Source organism: Rutidosis leptorrhynchoides, chromosome 10 (genome assembly GCF_046630445.1).
Source record: "Rutidosis leptorrhynchoides isolate AG116_Rl617_1_P2 chromosome 10, CSIRO_AGI_Rlap_v1, whole genome shotgun sequence".
In the NCBI taxonomy this organism is placed as follows: Eukaryota; Viridiplantae; Streptophyta; class Magnoliopsida; order Asterales; family Asteraceae; genus Rutidosis; species Rutidosis leptorrhynchoides.
The window spans coordinates 41,790,680-41,810,939 of record NC_092342.1 but is presented as its reverse complement, the minus strand read 5'-3'; the positions used below and the strand labels follow the sequence as shown (position 1 = coordinate 41,810,939).

At 32.1% G+C, this 20,260-nt stretch overlaps 2 protein-coding genes across 2 annotated transcripts; one reads left to right on the top strand and one right to left on the bottom strand.

The window, feature by feature from the left end:
• Positions 1–1,257: 1,257 nt before the first annotated feature.
• On the bottom strand, positions 1,258–6,843 carry LOC139872379 (ran-binding protein M homolog). Its single transcript, XM_071860237.1, has 10 exons — positions 6,223–6,843; positions 5,709–5,855; positions 5,531–5,620; positions 5,362–5,407; positions 4,825–4,901; positions 4,426–4,582; positions 3,422–3,490; positions 3,062–3,121; positions 2,794–2,880; positions 1,258–1,753 (listed from the first exon to the last, which is right to left on the bottom strand). The coding sequence occupies exons 1-10, from the start codon at positions 6,648–6,650 to the stop codon at positions 1,472–1,474; spliced, it is 1,443 nt and encodes a 480-aa protein (XP_071716338.1). The 5' UTR covers positions 6,651–6,843; the 3' UTR covers positions 1,258–1,471.
• A 2,804-nt stretch (positions 6,844–9,647) lies between these two features.
• LOC139872207 (protein disulfide-isomerase 5-2-like) lies at positions 9,648–14,515 on the top strand. The gene is made up of 5 exons (XM_071860047.1): positions 9,648–9,953; positions 10,887–10,990; positions 11,593–11,963; positions 13,114–13,421; positions 14,026–14,515. The coding sequence occupies exons 1-5, from the start codon at positions 9,741–9,743 to the stop codon at positions 14,332–14,334; spliced, it is 1,305 nt and encodes a 434-aa protein (XP_071716148.1). The 5' UTR covers positions 9,648–9,740; the 3' UTR covers positions 14,335–14,515.
• The last annotated feature ends 5,745 nt before the right edge of the window (positions 14,516–20,260 follow it).

Here is a 20,260-nt window from a genome sequence, read left to right as displayed (position 1 = left end):
CTGAAAATTCGTTTCGGTGCTGGGAAAAGAACCGTCCCTTCTCATAATCATATGATATATAAAAAGTACACAAATATGATATATAATAATTGAATAGCACACGTTTATAAATATATGTAATAATAGACGTCTTAAAAATTGAATTATATGCATTGTCATAATATAAAATAAATGGTTAATTAAAATTTTTTATGTTAAGGAATCGTTACCCTTGGATCTTAGTTCACGGAGCCCGAAACTTTTTCTACATTTACGAGCATATGGAGGCCACATAATATCATTGGGTTACTGAAAGTCATTTATTCTGTTGTTGTATTATTCATATATGATCTTATTTAACATCATATATTTCACATGATCCACCCCTTAGTATATGTAAATGATTGTCCTTTTTATGATACTTCTTTTTTATATATTATTGTTTTCCGCCAAAAAAGTAAACCGTTAATTATTAAACGAATCAATAAGTCTGCTAAAAGATATGTGAACAATATTATACACATTGGTTATTCAAAATATTCACGAACAAGACTAGAGTTGTTTATTATTTAAATTTTTGTCAAGATCCATTCATTACTTATTTGAAAAGAGCAAGATAAAGTGAGCAAATTAGATCTACATAATGTACATATTTTGGTCCGGTCCGTTTCCGTTTTCCGGGTTCAGTCCGTCCCGTTCCGAGAACCGAAAAATGTGAAAATTAAGGACCATGGACCCTACCCAAACTTCTCGGCCTGGTTCGGTGCCGGTCCGGTCTGGTCCGATCCTCGATATTTTCGGTTTATTCTCATGCTATATCATGCACACCCCTGGTTTTGTGGTTTTGTAGTACAGATGAGTATGAAAGTGTGTTTCATACACACTATTGTTTAGATTTGTAACGACTTAAAAAAGAAACTACCGTGAAGTTAATGTTACATTTTCTCACCGAATCCGTACACATTACCATTCTTATTTTTATTTCCATGTTCAAAATTAGCGCTTCCTAAAATATTTCCAGAACATGGATGATCTGCTTCGACCTCCATACATGTATACTTTTCGACTTGAATGTCTTTTAGCTCAACCATTTTTTACCCAATCCAATGCCACAACCACTGCAATGTTCTATTTAAATGTTTCAAACCTTTGGCTGGATAATCAGATATAGCTAGCTTGTCGCGTTCTCCTACTTTAGCAATATCTAAATTTATCTCTTTTGATTATGTTCCCCTACAGTACGATTTTTGATTATGCACGAAATGTACCCAAATACAAGTCACCTTAGCATGCAGTTTATGTATACAAATACAAATCACCTTTAGTTGCAAAAAGATTCATGCTACCTCAAACTGAAATTCATTGCTTGAACCAGTAAAAACGATAAGAAAATGTACATGCCAGTACTTCGGTTTAGTTTTACAACGAAAACATTTCATGGCAATATACCAGAAATAAGGAGATATCGACAGTATCGGTGAGAATAAAAGAATCAGTTGTGTTGAGTGTTCTTAGAGAGTAGTAGTCTTTTCAGATTGAAAGTTTCCCCTTGATCTCCGTTGAGTAATCTTTTCTCTAAGAAACACGCAGTTAGCTGTTTCAGAAGCCTCTCAAGATAAGAATGCAAGCAACTTGTTTTATCTTGCAGGTTTGGATTTGTTGATAATATCATCGCGTTTACTGCATCTGCAACATTTTCTCGATGTGAATCCTCCAACAAATATCCCACTGCCGATTTCTCCGGTTCTTGGTAGGCCAACAAAGCAGCACAGTCCTACACAATCAGATCATCCTTCATAATGGGTCAAAATGGATAATGGTTTTTGTATAGGCTAAAAAAAGTAAAATATCTTTGGTCCAATAAATTAACTTACTTGACAAAAACTAGGAAATGGGTAAATAAGAAAGTTTTGAGATTAAAATTGGATATATATGATATTAGGGTATTTAGCGTATTGGAACCTCGTAAATCATTTTCTTTCGAAAATTAGGGTTCTGTTGAAACAATATAATTTTTGTATAATATTATATAGCCGGCATTTAAACATCACAATTACAAATTTACTCAACTATATACCCTAATATCGTATATACCGACAACTTTAATCTTAAAACTCTCTTATTTACCCATTTCTTTAATTTAATACATTTAGATACATAAAAAGTAAATTTAATGACCAATATGCCCTTATTCGATGGTCCAACCATTCAATACATATCTAACCTAATAAAGTTTGCATGCCGTGTTGATCCCATCATCCAAATATTACATAAAATTTGAATGCTAAATCAATAAGACGAAAAAGGGCTTCAAAATCTTGTAATGTGGAAAGCCAATTAAAAAGTGTTAATTCAATTGAGATCTCACTATTTCTTTTATTAAGAAGAAAAAGGAAATTGAAGTGGTAGTCAAATAGATAATTGGCCATCAATTCTATGGTGAAAAATTCTTACATTTTCTATCTTCAACGAATTTATATTTATTTATATTTATATTATATGAATATAATAATAATCCAGAAGCTTATAACTTTCCGTTGTTTCATGACCTAATATAATTGAATAGATATCTAAAATTCTTATATTCACAGTTGATTTAAGAACATACTCATAAAACATAAACATGAGAGAAAATCAATTGTAAAAACTTGCTAAGAATCAATATCAAGAACCATGCTTGCACGGTGATTGCACATGGGAGCATCTTACTAACAATGTATGATATATTAGACTCAAAGAGAAGGACATAATGATCATTAATCTAATAATAAATACAAACTAACAACATTAGTTAAGTTTAATTCGGATGATTACCTGAACAAGATTTTCATACTTTTTTAAGCTATTAAACTTTTGAAAGTGAGTCCTCCCATATCTCACAGCTTCCTCCAGATGTCCAACCTGATTTACAAACAATACATCCACAAAAAGATAACATTCAGTTATTTGGGTATCATATCCATCACAAATTCAACAACTGCGTATTGCAAGCAAATCCTTTCTTAATTATTAAGAATCTTAAAGTAGATCATAACCCTTTAAAAACAGAAAAATAATAGAAAATACAAAATAAATCATTTACCCGAACTAGCTCAATAAACTCTTGACAGTATAGCATAACACAAATGGCTGACGTATCATCCTGCAGAGAGAAAAAGTCACATGAGGGTCAACATAATATGAGAACCGAAAGGAAATAAAAATAATAGTATATCCAATTTGCAGCCTAATACATGTGAGCCCCAAAATAAACAAGAACAATGGTACATCTTTTAAGAGTCAGAATGTTACATAATCTTAACGAAAAGGTTGAAACAATGTCATGTTTACTCCACACGGAACTACGAAAGGGTATTTAAGCCGCTGCTTGAATTCAGTTTTTTGGTACATATATATGAACTACAGAGTAACAAATGTATTAATTGCATTAAAGGCTGTTCACCTGAACAATATGTGGATACAACTTGCGCAGAATACCAAATGCATCGTTAATTTGACCATCTTTTATTAGCTTCAAAGACAAAAAAGAACACAATATGTATGAGTTATGCCTTGCAAATTCAAAAAACAACTGAAGGTAGTATATGATATATGAATAGAGGTGGCAAGGTGGGGCCAGTTGAAAGGTTGCTACTTGCTAGGCCCTGTTAGGTTGATCCTCAATCGCTTTTTGACCAGTCCATTTTTAAATAATAAATAAGATGTTTATTATATTATTACGGACACAATATATCACATTGATAATAACTTCTAACAAAATGATAGGAGTTGGTATGTATTATGAGTAGACTTTGGATTACTTTTGACCCACTTGAAAAAAGACGATGTCCAACTCGATCAATTCACAAGTAAATGGCTCGAAATTTCCTAAATCTAAGTATGATTTATAATAAAACTCGAATATGGACCTTATTGAATTTCGGATCATTTTCCCGCTATTCTTAGTTCTTACTTTGCCTTCAGTTGGGAAAGCACGTATTAAACCGTTTAGATTCATAAACTTGCTTGTTTACAACTTTACGAGAAGTGTCGACTCATGTTCTTACAAGTCACAAAATTAGGTAAATATTTAATATAATATTTATAAATTACAGAAGAAAATAGAAAAGCAAGTGACTATAATTTATTTTAGATTAACTAGTTGAGCATGTTGCGAGTCGGTGACTTCAGCATCGCCCCTCACCCAATAGCTTACCCATGCCTAATCCCAAAAACTGAACTATATAAATGTACATAATAGATGATATGCATTCTTATTCTTATTAGTTTGTTATACACTACTAACTTAAAATCCGAAAATTTATGACATATGACACGTTGTGAGTTCTCATAGCAACCTAGTGGGGCCACAGGCACATCTTCCTCTCCCCCTCAGATCTTACAAGGTAAATGAATATATTAAAACAAATAATACAACTTTTTAAATACACTGACTAATTGACATACCTTTCGAAGATTTTTTCTATCTTCTACTTTATACATATGCTCGTTGAAGCCATTATCATGAAAACCGGTAATAGGAGGAACAGATTCTTGGGTAGCCTGGTCAAAGACTTCAAGAGTTTCCGTGTAACCATAATGTTGTAGATAAGAACGAACAACTCTGATACAAGCAAAATTGTTATAGCCCTTTTAGCACCAGAATATAAACTAGTAGTGCATGTAAATGCTTAACATACATAGAGAAATTGAAATTCTAAGAACATGAGCACAAAAAGGCTAGAAAAAGAGATTCAAAAGATACTATAAACACCCAAGCCATTATCATTTATCAAAAGAGACACATGTGCAAATGAACTTCTCATAAGTATTAGCAGTGTCGAAAAAACGTAGTAAGATACATACCCATAACTGGCTGTCGGTGGAATGATTATCTTTTCAATATATGCGTGTATTTTTGCCCTTTCTGTTGCTTCATATGTCTGGTCACCGATTTAAAAATATGGTAAACACATTAGATAGCAACAGCATGTGTAGAAACAATCTAATAATGCAAGAAAAAATAAGGGTAAGCGTGCAAGGTTACCCTGCTATCACAATTGGTCCTATTATAGAGAAAAAAATTCACTTTGGTGTTATTTAATAAAACTGAAAGATAAAGTGTTTTTATAGAATGGCTAGAAGTTCTAAATTGAGTTAAAGACTAGAAAAATAATGCAAAGATCTTTAATTTTTTTTTAAGTTTGTTCAATACGTGAGCAAGATACATCTGAGACACAGAGTTAACCAATAAAAAAAAATTATTTTTAATAAAAGTAAACACCCGTTGTGTGGGTCAACATATAACGGATTATATGGCAAACACCCCTACAAGTACTATTTGTACCAGACACATAAGAATAACAGTAGAACCTAATGAGATATTGAAATATCATATCTTACAATGAGGTCAAACATGAACTGAGTTTTCCCGAAATTAACAGTCACCCTGCAATACAGTAGCATACATACAGATATCAAATTATCAATGATTTTGAAAATGCGGCAAATTGTCTGAAAGATTTTAAAAACTACAGGAACATCCAAAACCTATCGAGAAGCAGAAGCTTACTCCTCATTTAAACTGTGAACACCAACTGTAGGATATAAGCGATCTTTAACAGTATTATCTATAAAAAATCCTACCATTTGACCATTTTTCCTGGCATCAACAAAATAAACACATTTGTTACAACATTATGACATAAAGACGAGACTAATTCTAAAAGTAAGTACATAAAAAATCTTACGTGAAAAATATCTTTTGTAAAGCGTAGTTAATACCCGCACCAACCGTATCACCGACAGTATAAGTTGGGCCAAACGCTTCTCCTCTACCCTGTCCACGGTATAGAAGCCCATCATCACCATGATACCCATAAGTGTTTGCTTCCCACCTGTAAACATGATCAAACATTCAAGAAATCAATTTTAGTATAAATAACTATTCAGCAAGAATCATATGTTATGGACTTAACAATATAAGAACAGACAATTGATAAATTAGGAGCATTTGTTGCCCATTTCTGAAATCTTCCTAAAAGATAACATATCAAGATTATACCCAAGTATCGTCTTTATATTCAAAATTTAATCAACTTGGTTCATTAGTAAAAGATACATCATCTTGTATTCAAGAAAGACTATAAAAAGGATACAAGTACTAAATATATAATTCAAGAATCATCACAAATAATAGCAGTTGCAGATAACACATAATGATAATGATCTAGTATAAAAATTCAATTAGAATTAAAAACATACCCAGGTTGTCGATTCAAATTGACATCATTGGGAGTAAATCCAATTGAAATTTGACCTTTAGCACCAGCATTTTTAACAGTGATCTCAAAGTAATAAACAAGACGTTTAACAGGTGCAGGATGATTAGCTTGAACAACACCAACATCATGACCATGTAAATTCACTCTTGGATACTTAACTGATACTTTATCTGGTAACACAATTGCAAATCCACTCGAACTTTTCAACGTATCCAATTCACTCGGTTCCAATTCAGGTTCATCTGAATATAAATCTAAAAGTAAATCTTCTTCTTTTTTGTCTAAATTCATCATTTCAACGACGTCGTTTTCATCTAAGGATGTTGCTTCTCTTCTTTTGGACTTTATTCTCCATAACTCCATGAAATATGAACCTACTAGATCTTGATTTTCTTCTACTTCTGTCATTTTTTGAAAAATTTGAAAACTGCGATTGAATTTGAAACCCTAGAAATAATAATAGAAGGAGAGATGATAATTGATAAAGATTATATGTCTAATTTCTCTCTAATTACGTAATGAATACTGTGCTTTCAAGTGTACAAATGATATATGTATGTGTGAAAAGTCGGTTTTCAGGGGAAAGAAGGAATTGAGTATTACGGAGTATAAGCAATGGAGGATAAATTGAATTAGATGATGATTGTGGTATTATTGTAATAATTAGTATTTTTTTTCTATTAATTAATTAAAAATTATAATTATTTTTTTTAGTAAGCAAATAAACTCTGCTATCACATTGCCTTCCCCATAGAAGATAAAACATCGGGTAATCAAGCCCCCCAAGCGCGAGACTTGGTACCGGGTGAATTACACATTATGCTCACCCTCTAGTCACACTCCCTTTTTGAACAATTTGGCATAGCCAGAAATTGAACCCGGGTGATGTGCTTCATTAGACAACTCGGTGGCCACTCATGCAAACATGCGTGATTTAAAAAAAAATATAAGTATAATTATAATATGTGAGAATATCTACGTGTGTTACAAGTGAGTTTATTAGACCTGTGTATGCTTAGAGATCCAATGATCTTTGATACAAAGATTGACCCATATCTTATAACAACCATGAAGTCGCAATCACATGCCCGAGTAAAACCTTCAAAAAACAAGCTCGATGAGTAAAATCGAATAATGCTTGAATGGCGCCACATAGTTGAAACTAATAAATGGATGTCGTAAAAGCATCCTTGAGACCCATGAGCAACATCCATTAAGAAGAGCCAGAGCACCAAAAGAATAGACACATTAAAGGGTAGCTTCCAGGAGGAAGAGTAGCAATACAAGCGGAGCACGCCATAAGGACATTAAGAACGAATCGTCACTAGATAAGGAGAATGAAGGCAGCAAGTCTAGTTGTATAATCGTCACCAACAACCTATGAGCCCATCCATTGCAAATGGCGGCTCGGTGACTAGCTCGTCCTGATTCGAATAAAAAAGTTTAATAAGTCAAGCAACGATAAAAAGTTGGGTCAGAGTCGGTCAACATTAATTAAAATTCGATTTTTCTCTGTTCTAGTGTAAACGAAAATCTAAAGCCTATTTAAAAATAAGCTGAAAAAAACATTGACTTACATAGTATCTCTTAAAGATAAATAACTAAGTACACTATGATTAAAGAAAACATTATATATATAAAACTTTTTTTTTTTTACGAGGAACCCCCCTAGCGACGAGCCATAATGGCTCCCCTCTAGTTGGTAAACCCCGGGTAAACGGCAAGCCAGGCCTCCACCGCTACCAGGCAAAGCATCCTCTAGTCAATCAGTCACTAAATGGAGCTCGCCCCAAGGTATTTGCCTTGAAGGGAATCGAACCCGTGACCTCTTGCTTCATTGGAAGTCCTGGTGGCCACCCAGGCTATGCCTGGATGGTTTATATATATAAAACTTACATATCATTTAAACTAACACCACATGATTTTAGTTGAAAAACATTTATTTTTAAAATATTTAAGTATAAAGTACATAAGTTTGAATATATTTAATATTTAATTTCTTTATATCTAAGTAAACTTCGTTCAACATCGTCTCGACCACGTCTCGACCAACTTGACTTTTCAAGGTCCTGACTGAATCGTCTCCGTCTCAACACTTTTTTCAACCTTGAGCCTAACCAACAGAAAGATAATTGATAAGATCTAACATATAAGCAAATATTTCGGTGACCTACATCGCCATTTAAAAATGAGCACATGAACTAAATGGTGTGTGATCCACACCCACAAAACCAAACAACGCAGCAACGTTATTGATTAACAAAGATGGATCACCATCACCAGAATATAGAGGTCTGATCAAGAAACTCTGAAGACCCTCTCTCGCCTGGTAAGAGTCACCTCTTGAAAAGTCAAATATTCAATTAAACGATAGAGCACACCAAATTCACTCCCAAAACAAACACTATGAAGCAAACAACAAGCTCCTAACTTAAGAAAAAGCATGAAATAGGAATTGATTACGGTGGCATAGAAGATTCGGTGACGTTGTTGAACATCGAAAATGAAGGCAGATATAAATCAAAGTTCGAGAAAATAACCAAGCAACAACCCATCACTCAAACTAACCCACCATCGAACTCATAATCCGTTGAGAACATCAGATTTGTCACTTGAGAGACGTCAGGAGAGTCTAAAAATGGAGTAAAGCTCGGCACAAAAGCCAAATCGAAAATAGGGAAGAAAAAAGGAAAGTAACAGAGACAAAATGATGAAACTCACGACCACCAGCGAGGAAGTCAATGGCCAGAACGAGCGACTGTATCGAGCGGGGAACTTTACTTTGAATTATAGAAGAACATGTCACATTATTTTTTAGTTACTTTAATGAATGTGCTAGTGATTTATTTGTAGTTATATGATATGATGGACTATATACTAAGCGAACATTAATTGTAATTTTTCATATTAGTTTAATGTCAAAACTTATGAAATAAATCACATTTAAATAAAATACATATATTTAGTTGATAGTAACATAAAATTAAAACTTAGAAACAAATACTTATATTGTAGTGTATTACTCTGCGATGGTAGCCTAATGGTAGCATCGTGGTTGGGAACATGTAGCATAAAGCGGTGGTTATGGGTTCAATCCCTGCTCCGTGTTTCTTTAATCATGAGTTACGCGATATTCTTTTCACATGTTAACCATGAGACGATCGGTGTGAGACTGCCAAAGGGTTGGTTTTACCTCTCCTCCGTATGAAAAAGTACCACCATTTTTCTTTTCGAGAGTCAGATTTGTTATAAAGTTCCGTTTTCTTGCTAGGAAAAAAAATTCTTTTCTAGCAAAAATTTGAAAACAAGTAGGAGTTGAGGGATCATTTACGTAATTTACTCATAATCTAAACAATAAACAATGTATTTGATCGTCAATCTCTATCGTACAGTTCCCATCGTTGAAGCAGATTTGTTAATTTGCATCATCTGATTTCATTCCTTTTCTTTATTACAGTATTAACTAATCAAACAAAAGAACCCTAACTTGAAATCCCGATGTCTATAGTGGTGATGTTACAATTATCACTTTGTATCGTATCTATATTCATATATACTGTATCTTGTCATGAATTTAAGGAGTCAGATTACGATGGAAAAGTGTTGGAGCTTAACGAATCCAATTTGGATTCTGCAATTTCATCTTTCGATTACATCTTTATTGATTTCTACGCCCCATGGTGTGGTCACTGCAAGCGTCTTTCTCCAGAGGTTATTTATTTATTTAATTCAATATTTCGATTTTAATTAATTAGTTTCAAATCATTTATGCCTAAAAGGAATTAACTTGTTACCTGTTGTGCTTGAAAAATAGGCTTTAGTGATTAGTTTTGTATCAATTATACAAAAAAGGAACAAACTTGTTACTTATTGTGGTCAAGGTATGTTAATTCACCTAAAACCCTATTGTTATTTTTAGGCGAAAAACTGAAATATTTTAAAATAAAGTTGTGAACTTTTCAACAAAGTGGTGAAAATCCACAACTGGAGGTGAAGTTATAGGCTTGAGGAATCTTATATTCAATTCTACAAATTTTTATTTTATGTATTAAGTTTAATTAAATTAAATATTAAATAATTAAATATAAGTCATAATAAACTGGAAAAATTCATCAGCATTAATGATGTATTGATGTGTGATCTTATGTGTTTGTTAGGTCAAAAGAAATACCAGTTATGTGATTTAGAAGTCATTTTATATATACGATAGCAATATTGAAAGTTTTATACATACCATAGAAATACATAGAAACTCATAAAGTTGAATACATACAATATGATGTTGGATCAAGATTGATACTTTCGCAGGCACTTAACCCTGAAAAATATGGTAGTAGCATTCCTTCTTTTGTTCAATCATTATAATAACTTGCTAACATGTTTTATACCTGTGACTCCGGTGTATTTTTTATATGTCTTTCAAAAGGAAGAAATTTAGTATATTGAAGCTATTTGGTTCTACACGAATGAGCCAAAGAAAACATTAATTTGGCAAACAATCGAGCTACATTTATTGTATGTAAAAGCAGATGATGTTGCTTCATTATACTAAAAATAATCTTTAGTTATCGTATTCACGTGAAAATTATTGTTTGAATTGAATGTGAACTTAGATATGACTTAAAATGTTATTGTTTATTTCAGTTAGACAAAGCTGCTCCTATGCTTTCTGGGTTGAAGAAGCCTGTTGTAATTGCAAAAATAAATGCTGACAAGTATTCGCGTGTTGCTTCAAAATATGAAATTGAGTATGTTCCATTCATTTAATTTATTTCCATCTCATGTTATCACAACATATATATTCAAACTTGATGTGGCAAAATGAGTGGGTCAAACCAGTGTGATGTGTCAAAATGGGTATATTTTGGAATTGTTCGAGTCAGGTCTGGTTCGGGTAGGTTTACCTGAAAAACATTTGTACTAAATCATTAGATCATAGATAAGTATTCAGGGTTTCAATTATGATCACAAAAGTTGTTATTTTACTAGTATTCTATATTTTAATAATATGATGATATTGAAGGATTTATGTATTAAAATTTTACTCTTTGCACCGTTTGATTCCCCTGTAAGAGAAAAAAACTCACTTCACACAATATAAACTAAATTTTTTTATAGAACTTGTTAGACACATAATTGATAAAACATACCCCTACTCAACCGATATATAAGTAAATAGGTTGAAATTTCCATCTATAATGTAAACATACTAGGCAAGTTGATAATATAACTACAACTGCTCAATAGGATTTGTTTACGTGCGAAGCTCTAGATTATACGTTATAGTATCGAAAATAGAAGATTTTTTTTTAATTTTTTTTATGAAACATAAGTTTTTACTATGATACAGTGGGTTCCCGACCTTAAAGATTTTCATGCATGGAGTACCAACCGATTATCACGGTCCAAGAAAAGCCGACTTATTAGTTCGGTACCTAAAAAAATTTGTAGCTCCCGATGTTACCGTTCTTGAATCCGATTCTGGTATTACCGAGTTTATTGAATCAGCAGGGACGTCTTTTCCTATATTCATAGGATTTGGTTTGGATGAGTCAGCAATATCAAATTTGGCCATTAAGTTCAAGAAAAATGCATGGTTTTCTGTATTAAAAGATTTTTCTGAAAATACCATGGATTTATATGATTTCGATAAGGTGCCTGCTTTGTTAGTTCTTCATCCCAACTTCAATGAACAGAGCATCTTTTATGGTCCTTTTGAAGGTTAGTTAAATTCACCTTTCGGGTTTTATAAATTGATGTTGAGGATGACGATGACATGGCATAATATGATATTGTGGTAGGTTATTCTTAAGTTAGCAAAATAATAGAATAAACAAAATAAAACTGGTTACCTGTTAGGTATGTCTGTCAATACATACATTTGAGTTTTTAGAAGGTTTATCTCAAACCAAATAACCAATAGATGGTTTAAAGTTGGGCCCATACTATACTATAATGACCGAATTTTAATGCGTAACCAAACAAAAGCCAAATACTATGGAGTAGTATACATTTACAAAACCTTAATTACTACAATAATATTTATCTGCTTATATAAAAGGTTCTAGTAGTTATTGTTATATGCATTTAAACACACATTAGGCTAATTTTGACCCGTTAAACCCCTTTTCCTTTTTGGCTAACATATGGGTTTAACCATCTTGACCCTTTAAAACCTTAATTTACATATTAACTAATAGACAAAAGTTATGAATAGTACCAGGGGCATTTTCGACTTTCACCTTTTTTTAAAAAAATTTAACTAAATTTCATTTTACCAACAAAGGCCCCCACATTTTTTGGAAAAATTCAAATCGACCCCCCAAACAGGGGGGTAAAGTGTCAAATAACCATTTTCATAAAAAATCTTAAATAAACTCCACCCAAATATTCAACGGGTCATATCTTCTCGCTCGCAACGAGTTAAATTTTTCCGACACCATCGTTAAACTCGAAATAATTTTAGGAACACAATGTCACTAGGTATACGCAAAACGAACGCTTTTTAAAAAACGCTAAATATTTGTGGTACTTTTCATACACGTTGATTTTGCGTTAAATTTTTAAAAGTCGACAATTCCTTAGCGAAACGCGGAGATGCACATATATTGTTAATTTAAAATAACATTTAAATCTCTCACGGGTTATACCTTTTAGTTCGACTCGAGTTGCGCTTCAACGACATCATCGTTAGCCACAAAATAATTTTACTAAACGCAATAAAATACATTAAAAATCGAACACCCGGCGCGAAGCGAGGGTTCAATAACTAGTTAGTACAATAATCTAGAATTCTTTGTAGTATGATGTTTTTTTTTTTTTTTTTTTTTTTTTTTTTTTTTTTTTCGTTTTTCTTTTTATATACACGCAGACAAGTTTTTGGAAGAATTTATACAACAGAGTTTATTGCCGTTGACCCTGCCCATTACTGGTGAAAGTATGAAGCTATTGAAAGATGATAACAGACGAATTGTGCTAACGATTGTTGAAGATGAAACACACTATGAATCAAAGGAATTAATCAAGCTATTAAGGGTTGCTGCATCTGCAAACCGTGATTTTGTATTTGCTTATGTCGGTTATAAGCAATGGCAAGATTTTGCAGAAGCTTTTGACGTTGGTAGGAAAACTCCATTGCCGAAGATGGTTGTATGGGATGGTAATGAAATCTTTTTTTCGGTAAGCTGCAAATACTTTTACTGCTAAATATAGTTCTCAAGTAAGGTTTCTTTATTGTTTGACACACTACGGGTGTGTTTGTTTGCCTCTTAATTGAATGGTTCAACCATTCAGTGCGTTTGTTTTTGACCTATGAATGATATATGTGCTAAATGGTTCAACATTCAGTGTTGAACCATGTAGAGTTGATACACTCTCTTAACTATTAACCATTAAGCACTTAAACTTTCTATAATATCCTCCTCAAATTATATCAAGAACACTTATCAATCAAACAGTTATATTTAATTTTTATTCTTTTAAAAGGTTAATGAGATAATTTTACCTCATTTATATAGTTCATTTAAAATGATTTTCAAATATGGTTTGGTCATTCAGAACCAATATTATTCGGAATCTTTGAAACATTTAAATTATGAACTATTTAGCGCTTAATCATTATAATTTACCAAACGCAGCCAAGTTTGTGGACAAATAGTGCTCCGGGTCTGCGAAACCCGCTCTAGTTGCCACCTCAATTGTGGATTATGAACTATGATAATTGGTAATTAGTATGGATAATAAAATTAGATACTCAAATTTTTCTTGTGTCACTTGTAATCAGGTTATTGGCTCAGAGCAGATGCATAGTGAGGATAAAGGTTCACAAATCACACAATTTCTCGATAAATACAGAGAGGGAAAAGTTATCGAAAAGTCATTGGGACCTTCGTTTTTGGGATACATTAGTTCACTTATTGGTATGCGGACTATCTACATCATCATCTTTTTGATTGCTGTCGTATTTCTAATTGCAACTATCGGAAAGGAAGAACCATTGGTGGTTGGTACTCGGGACCCATCGGCTGCAACCAGATCATCATCTATTGCTGATAACAGAGAATCACGAGTATCTGCTGAGAAGGAAGACTAGGAGGCGGGTTTTTTTTTGTATACGAATCCACTTTCCTAGTTGTTTTGAACAATGGTTGTTAGATGTTAGCTGTTACAAGCTTTTTTGTTAATTTTGTTTTTGTTTAGTATACTTTCCTATTTGTTTTGAACCATAGTTTTTAGATGTATGTTGCTATAAGTTTTTAAATTATATAAAATATTAACAACTAGCTTTAAGAACCCGTGCGTTGCACGGTTGCTTTAAAACTCGGTATCACGAAATTACATTATGTTTACTATTGCATGTACCATCTACATCTACATTGTTAATGATAAAAAATAACAATATATTTAATGTAATGTAAACGTCTACACTTGAAACGCGTGTAGGTGAAGTTTGTAAGTAGACAAAAGACAAAAATTTTCCGATGGTCCTTGAAGTTAGTATCAAACATTGTAGATGACTTTAATCTATTTTTTTGCCTTCGTTGACCTCGCTTTTTCAAGTTATTCCACAGATAACATTGCATAAAACAATTGTTAAGATTCTGACGTTAAGTATCCTCACGTGAAGTCCACGTGAGGGGTATTTCTCGTCTGTTTAAGATAAATATATGCTTGACTTACATAATTGCTTGTTTGTGTATATGTTGTATTATATCATTCGTAAACAAAAAGTGCCAAACTGATTTGGCTTATTACACTGTGTGATTGAATCACTTTGGCACACAATTTCTGTAACACAATGTCAACAATATGCAGTACTTGAATGGACACGAATTGTGTAACAACACTAAAGTGCCAAACTGATTTTGTAGTTAGTACTTAAATGGACACGAATTCTGTAAGCCAAACTGATTTTGTAGTTGTAACAACACACGAATTCTATAACGCCATAGTCAAAGTGAAATATGCAGTACTTGAATGGACCAAAAAATGTTGCTGATTTCATAATTCTGGTTAAAGCTGTTTAATTATAAGACGTTGATCAACAGAAAGTTTGATTTGTACTTGACCCATTACCCATAAAGCCACCTAGTCTTTAAAGGCATGATTCTGACAATAGGTTTCAAACATAATCCAACAATGTCAAGAATCAAAAACATAAATAATTTAACACATATAACATCAAAGCATTTAATTGATAAGGATAAAAATATTCCACTTGATAATAAAAAATAATTCAAAACATAACTATCATTCTAAAGTAACTAACTGCTAAAAGATTGTTTATAATTCAACAAAAAACTATCATTATAACCTGGAATCTAAATTACCTAGTGCTTGTTGAAAGTTGCAACCTAAGAAATTCAAGAAGACAAAACAGTTAGCAGCATATGCGAAAATTAATAAATTGAAACAAATTATTCATACCTATTTCAAATATCGAGCGACATTTCATCGAACATGTTAATTTCAAATACACACAATATTAATTTATAATCATCCACCTAACAAAATATGAGGAATATGTTAAATTTGCAAACATATAACAAAACATAGTCAACTCACTACACATTTTTACTGGGATTAAAAATAGAGATGTTAAAAGCATAACAAAAACATTGCGTTAACAAATCACTCCGTCAATAAAACAATGACTATGAACATGACCTAAAATAACCGGGCCACATAAGTAATCTCATGACCATTTGTATAATCAAGTAATCAAATATAGATACTTAGCTGGATTATGAAATTGTCCTCATTTTTTTAAACAACTCAACTGCTATATCTTTTACTTGTAAGATTACATTGCTCTAACAACCATTGCCATAATCATCTTCTTTAGATGAAGATGCATCACACCACAACAAACTATGATTTAAAAAGGATATAAAACACAAAGAAATTATAAAGACAAAGGTGAAGTTTATAGAGATATGAAATAAGTACCCATCTTCTATCATACTCCATATTTTAATATTTCCTATTTTGAATCTCATTAGATTAGATGGAAACAAATGAATCACCCCTTCCCTATTAAACTAACATACCAATGTAACTTAACGATCAATGATTTTCCACACAATCCTTCACCATCAACAGGCCATTATTAACAACTTATGGCGGAAATATGTCTTACCAAAAGTTACCAAAACTAATGACTCCTAAGGGTCAACTTCAATCCCCTACAAAGAAACATTAGTTTTTTGCCAAATTAAAATGAGAACTGAACTTAAAGTAACAAACAAAAATGAGTAGTAACATAAGAATCGGAAGATAAAAAATGAAATTAATACCTCTTCACTTACACATAAGGACATAAAAGGGTATCATAAATTCGTAGTACTAAGGAGACTCGTATAAATTGTGTAATAAGTATATTGGTGCTTGGCACAAATTTTTGATATTAGATTTTTGCAGGGTTGTTCGATGATGGCTGTTCCGGCAGTTTCAAAGAACGTGAATTCGACATCATCTGTATCGTCTGCAAAGTTGGCTTTGAAGCAATACCTGAAGTAATTAAGTGCGTATCAAGAGTCAATTACAACAAATAATGTTCTATGCTGATTAAAGCTAGTAATGAGGAAAAGCTGGTAGTAAGGATTTCTTAACATCTTGAGGTGCAAGAATATATTATTCTGGCGTAAGGAGTAAAGCATTTACATTTACACAACTGAAAATCAGTAACAACAGCCATAGCAGAATTCGAGTCATTTACATGAGAACAAAGTTTACGGAACAAAAGTCTTCGAGTGATTACTACTTTGCAAAATGCTCGTAGTGTTTGCTGGTCTTAAGGATACAACAGGCATAACAGAATTCACAATATGACCATCAATATCAGTTTCATTAGAACAAACATAACTATCATTAGAACTTAACCATCTTCGACGTATGGATCCGCAAAGTAGGCCCGAGAGTCATTTTAAAACTTTTACCCAAAATGACACCAAATTTAGTTAACGACCCAAATTCTTATCCAATGTACCTGAGACCCGATTGACCCAAAATCACTTCATAACTCTAAAATGAAATTCTAAACATGTTGAAAGCTTCTTCTTTCCAGAAATAATACAAATGGGTCAAAATGGACTATGAGCATAAAGAGCATTTGCCAAAATCACGGTTTAATTTATACATCATTACATGTTCTATAGTATGTGGTTTATGAGTATCATTAGCAGCCCCATCTTTACACAGTCCTAAAGTGACCCATACCATTCTAAGAGTTTATATATAGTAACTAAACTGACCCGTACCAAACCCGAAAGTATGTTATATGAAAAATCAACCGAAGGAAAACTTTGCATCGAAAGAAACTGTTTCAAACAACTGTAAGTCTGAACTAACAGGGCTTTCCAAAAATGAAGTAACATATATGATTCATCTCATATTAAACAACTGAATCAACATAAATGAAGGCATAGTTAGAGATTACTTAAACTTAAACAGCTGATTCAGTTTATGACGTTATTAATAAAACACGGTTTAAAAAAATTATCATATGCTCATATAGTAAACTGGTACAGTTATGAAAAAAACATGCTTATGTTGTTTACGACAATACCTTGTTTCTGAAAGCCAACCGTCTGGTTGGGCTTCTAATGATGAATACGACTGACACAATTAAAGAAATGAGTAATTTTGTAGTCGATGTTGACCTGCAACAATAGCAAATATCTATAAATTAGTGTTACAAAGGGCCTCAGATTTATTATTAACAAACAATAATCAACCACAGTCACACGACATAATTTAATAACAGCTGATAAAGTGAAATCAGATAATGACCTTCTCTCTTAGCATGTTTTGCAGGACTTGCAGTCTTGTACTATTATCTATAAGACACATAACAATTTTAGAAATATATCCTATTTGCTCAAATTTTCTTTTAATTTTTCAATCTCATAATCTGTAGAATATGCAACTTCAAACATGATAATGAGATTAAAGCAAGGACAAAATAGTTATAGAAGCAGGGATATATCAAACATATGTTTGTTAAATTGACATATAACAAACAAAATTACATATTTATGACTAAAAGTTTATGCTAAGATGAATAACTTACTTAGGTGAATCCCATCTGTTACAGGTAATTCATCAAACATCTTGTGTGCATCTCTTAAATGGCAACATTCTATATAAAAAACAACCAAACTGACCCGAAAATTCTATATAAATTTACACACCCACAATAACCTACAACCATATGATGTGAAACAACAACAAAATCTCGATAGGTTCATCATTATGAAAATCAACACGATACATACCTATGAAGATAAAGTAAGCAGAGACTAACAAAGATCGAACCTTCAAACACAACTGAATTGACAACAGATTACCGAAAGAATCGGCATTTTGTGAAAAATCCTCAATTTGTTTCGATGTGAACATAAACGATGGAGTGGATGCGATGGTGAAAGTTACAGGCGGAACCCTAATTTAATTTATACCATCTGAAGCGTATAAATCTGTTGGCAATTTTATGGGTGCAGGTGGAAAAATGGTAAAGATAGTGAAGAGAGATGGAACCTGCGTACAAATAAAAGAGAAAGCGGTTAAGGTTTAAGTAGCCCAATTACAAAGTGACAGATGTCATTTTGTCAGAGATTAGCATAAAAATCCAGATTAATTAGAAAAAAGACACGTGGCAAATGTTTGAGAATTATAATAGGTTAATTATAATTATAATAGGTTAATTATAATTATAATTATTCATATCAGAAAGTGTTAGCAAGTGTAATGTCAACTGACACATTAGGAATTGTTAGTGTCACATCAAATGTTAGACCATCTTTAATACATGCATCAAACTGTTGAAAGTAAAAATAACGTTGCATCAAATTTGTAACAGTTTTTAAATTGATAGGAACCAAGTACATTCTGGCTGCATCTATATAACGGTTTGTTCTTGGGTAGTACCAAATTAATACAACTATTTCACGGTTTGTTTTTATCTTAAAGATTAATACGATGATTTATACACAATAGGAGCCCTTGTAGGGCACCTAGAGCCTTGACTTTTCATATTTTTAGTCAATGAGAATTAATCGGAAACTCACAAACTGGAAAAAAAAAACTATTGCTATCGATACCATATTAACTCAAGGGGCACCTATGAGATTGGGACATTATATTATATCTATGTAGCGATTTTATTCAGAGTGTTCGTTAAAAAAAATTATTAAACAGATTATTTTAATCAATAATTAAAAAGAACTTTTTAATCATTCAAATTTTGAATCATTGAATCTTTAATTGTTTTATTTTATCAAACTCACGCTGAGACGAGTTACCCTTGTTAACGGAAAGGAGTAATTGATGATCTTATTAATTTTTTTTCCCAACAATCGGAAAGCGACAAATAAGAATTTGTGACTTTGTTTAGTACACAAAAGACTTAAATTGTCACCCGATGCACGGGTTGTCAACCCGTTCCATCCGATTAATAATTGATATGGATATTCTAAATGAATATAAATACGGATATAGATAAACCTTAATGGAAATGGATATGGATATGGATGAAAATTTTCATCTATTAATATATCAATTAACGTCTGAAATACATATACAAATACATAAATATAGATATATGCATACACAATAATTATTACAAATACATATTGTTTGCTACCATATAATGAACACTATGAGTAGTGACAATAAAAACATGCATATCTAACTTTATAAACATACAAATTACACATTTAACTTATCATAATCTATGTTTAATAGTAAATTTAACATTTGTGTGTTTTATCTTCGATAATGATTGCACGTCCTGATGAAATGATTTTAATGTTATGTTATATTTATTTTTTATATTATGTTTTTGTTTTCATTCCATATTAAAAAAATATCATAATATTTCTTAGATATTCAATGGATATTCATCAACATGCTTAATTCACATAATATAAATATGAATGGATGAATTGAAATTAAATAGATATGATTATGGATCATACAATAAACAACCACTCAACTACCCAGTACACGGCTTCCGGTAA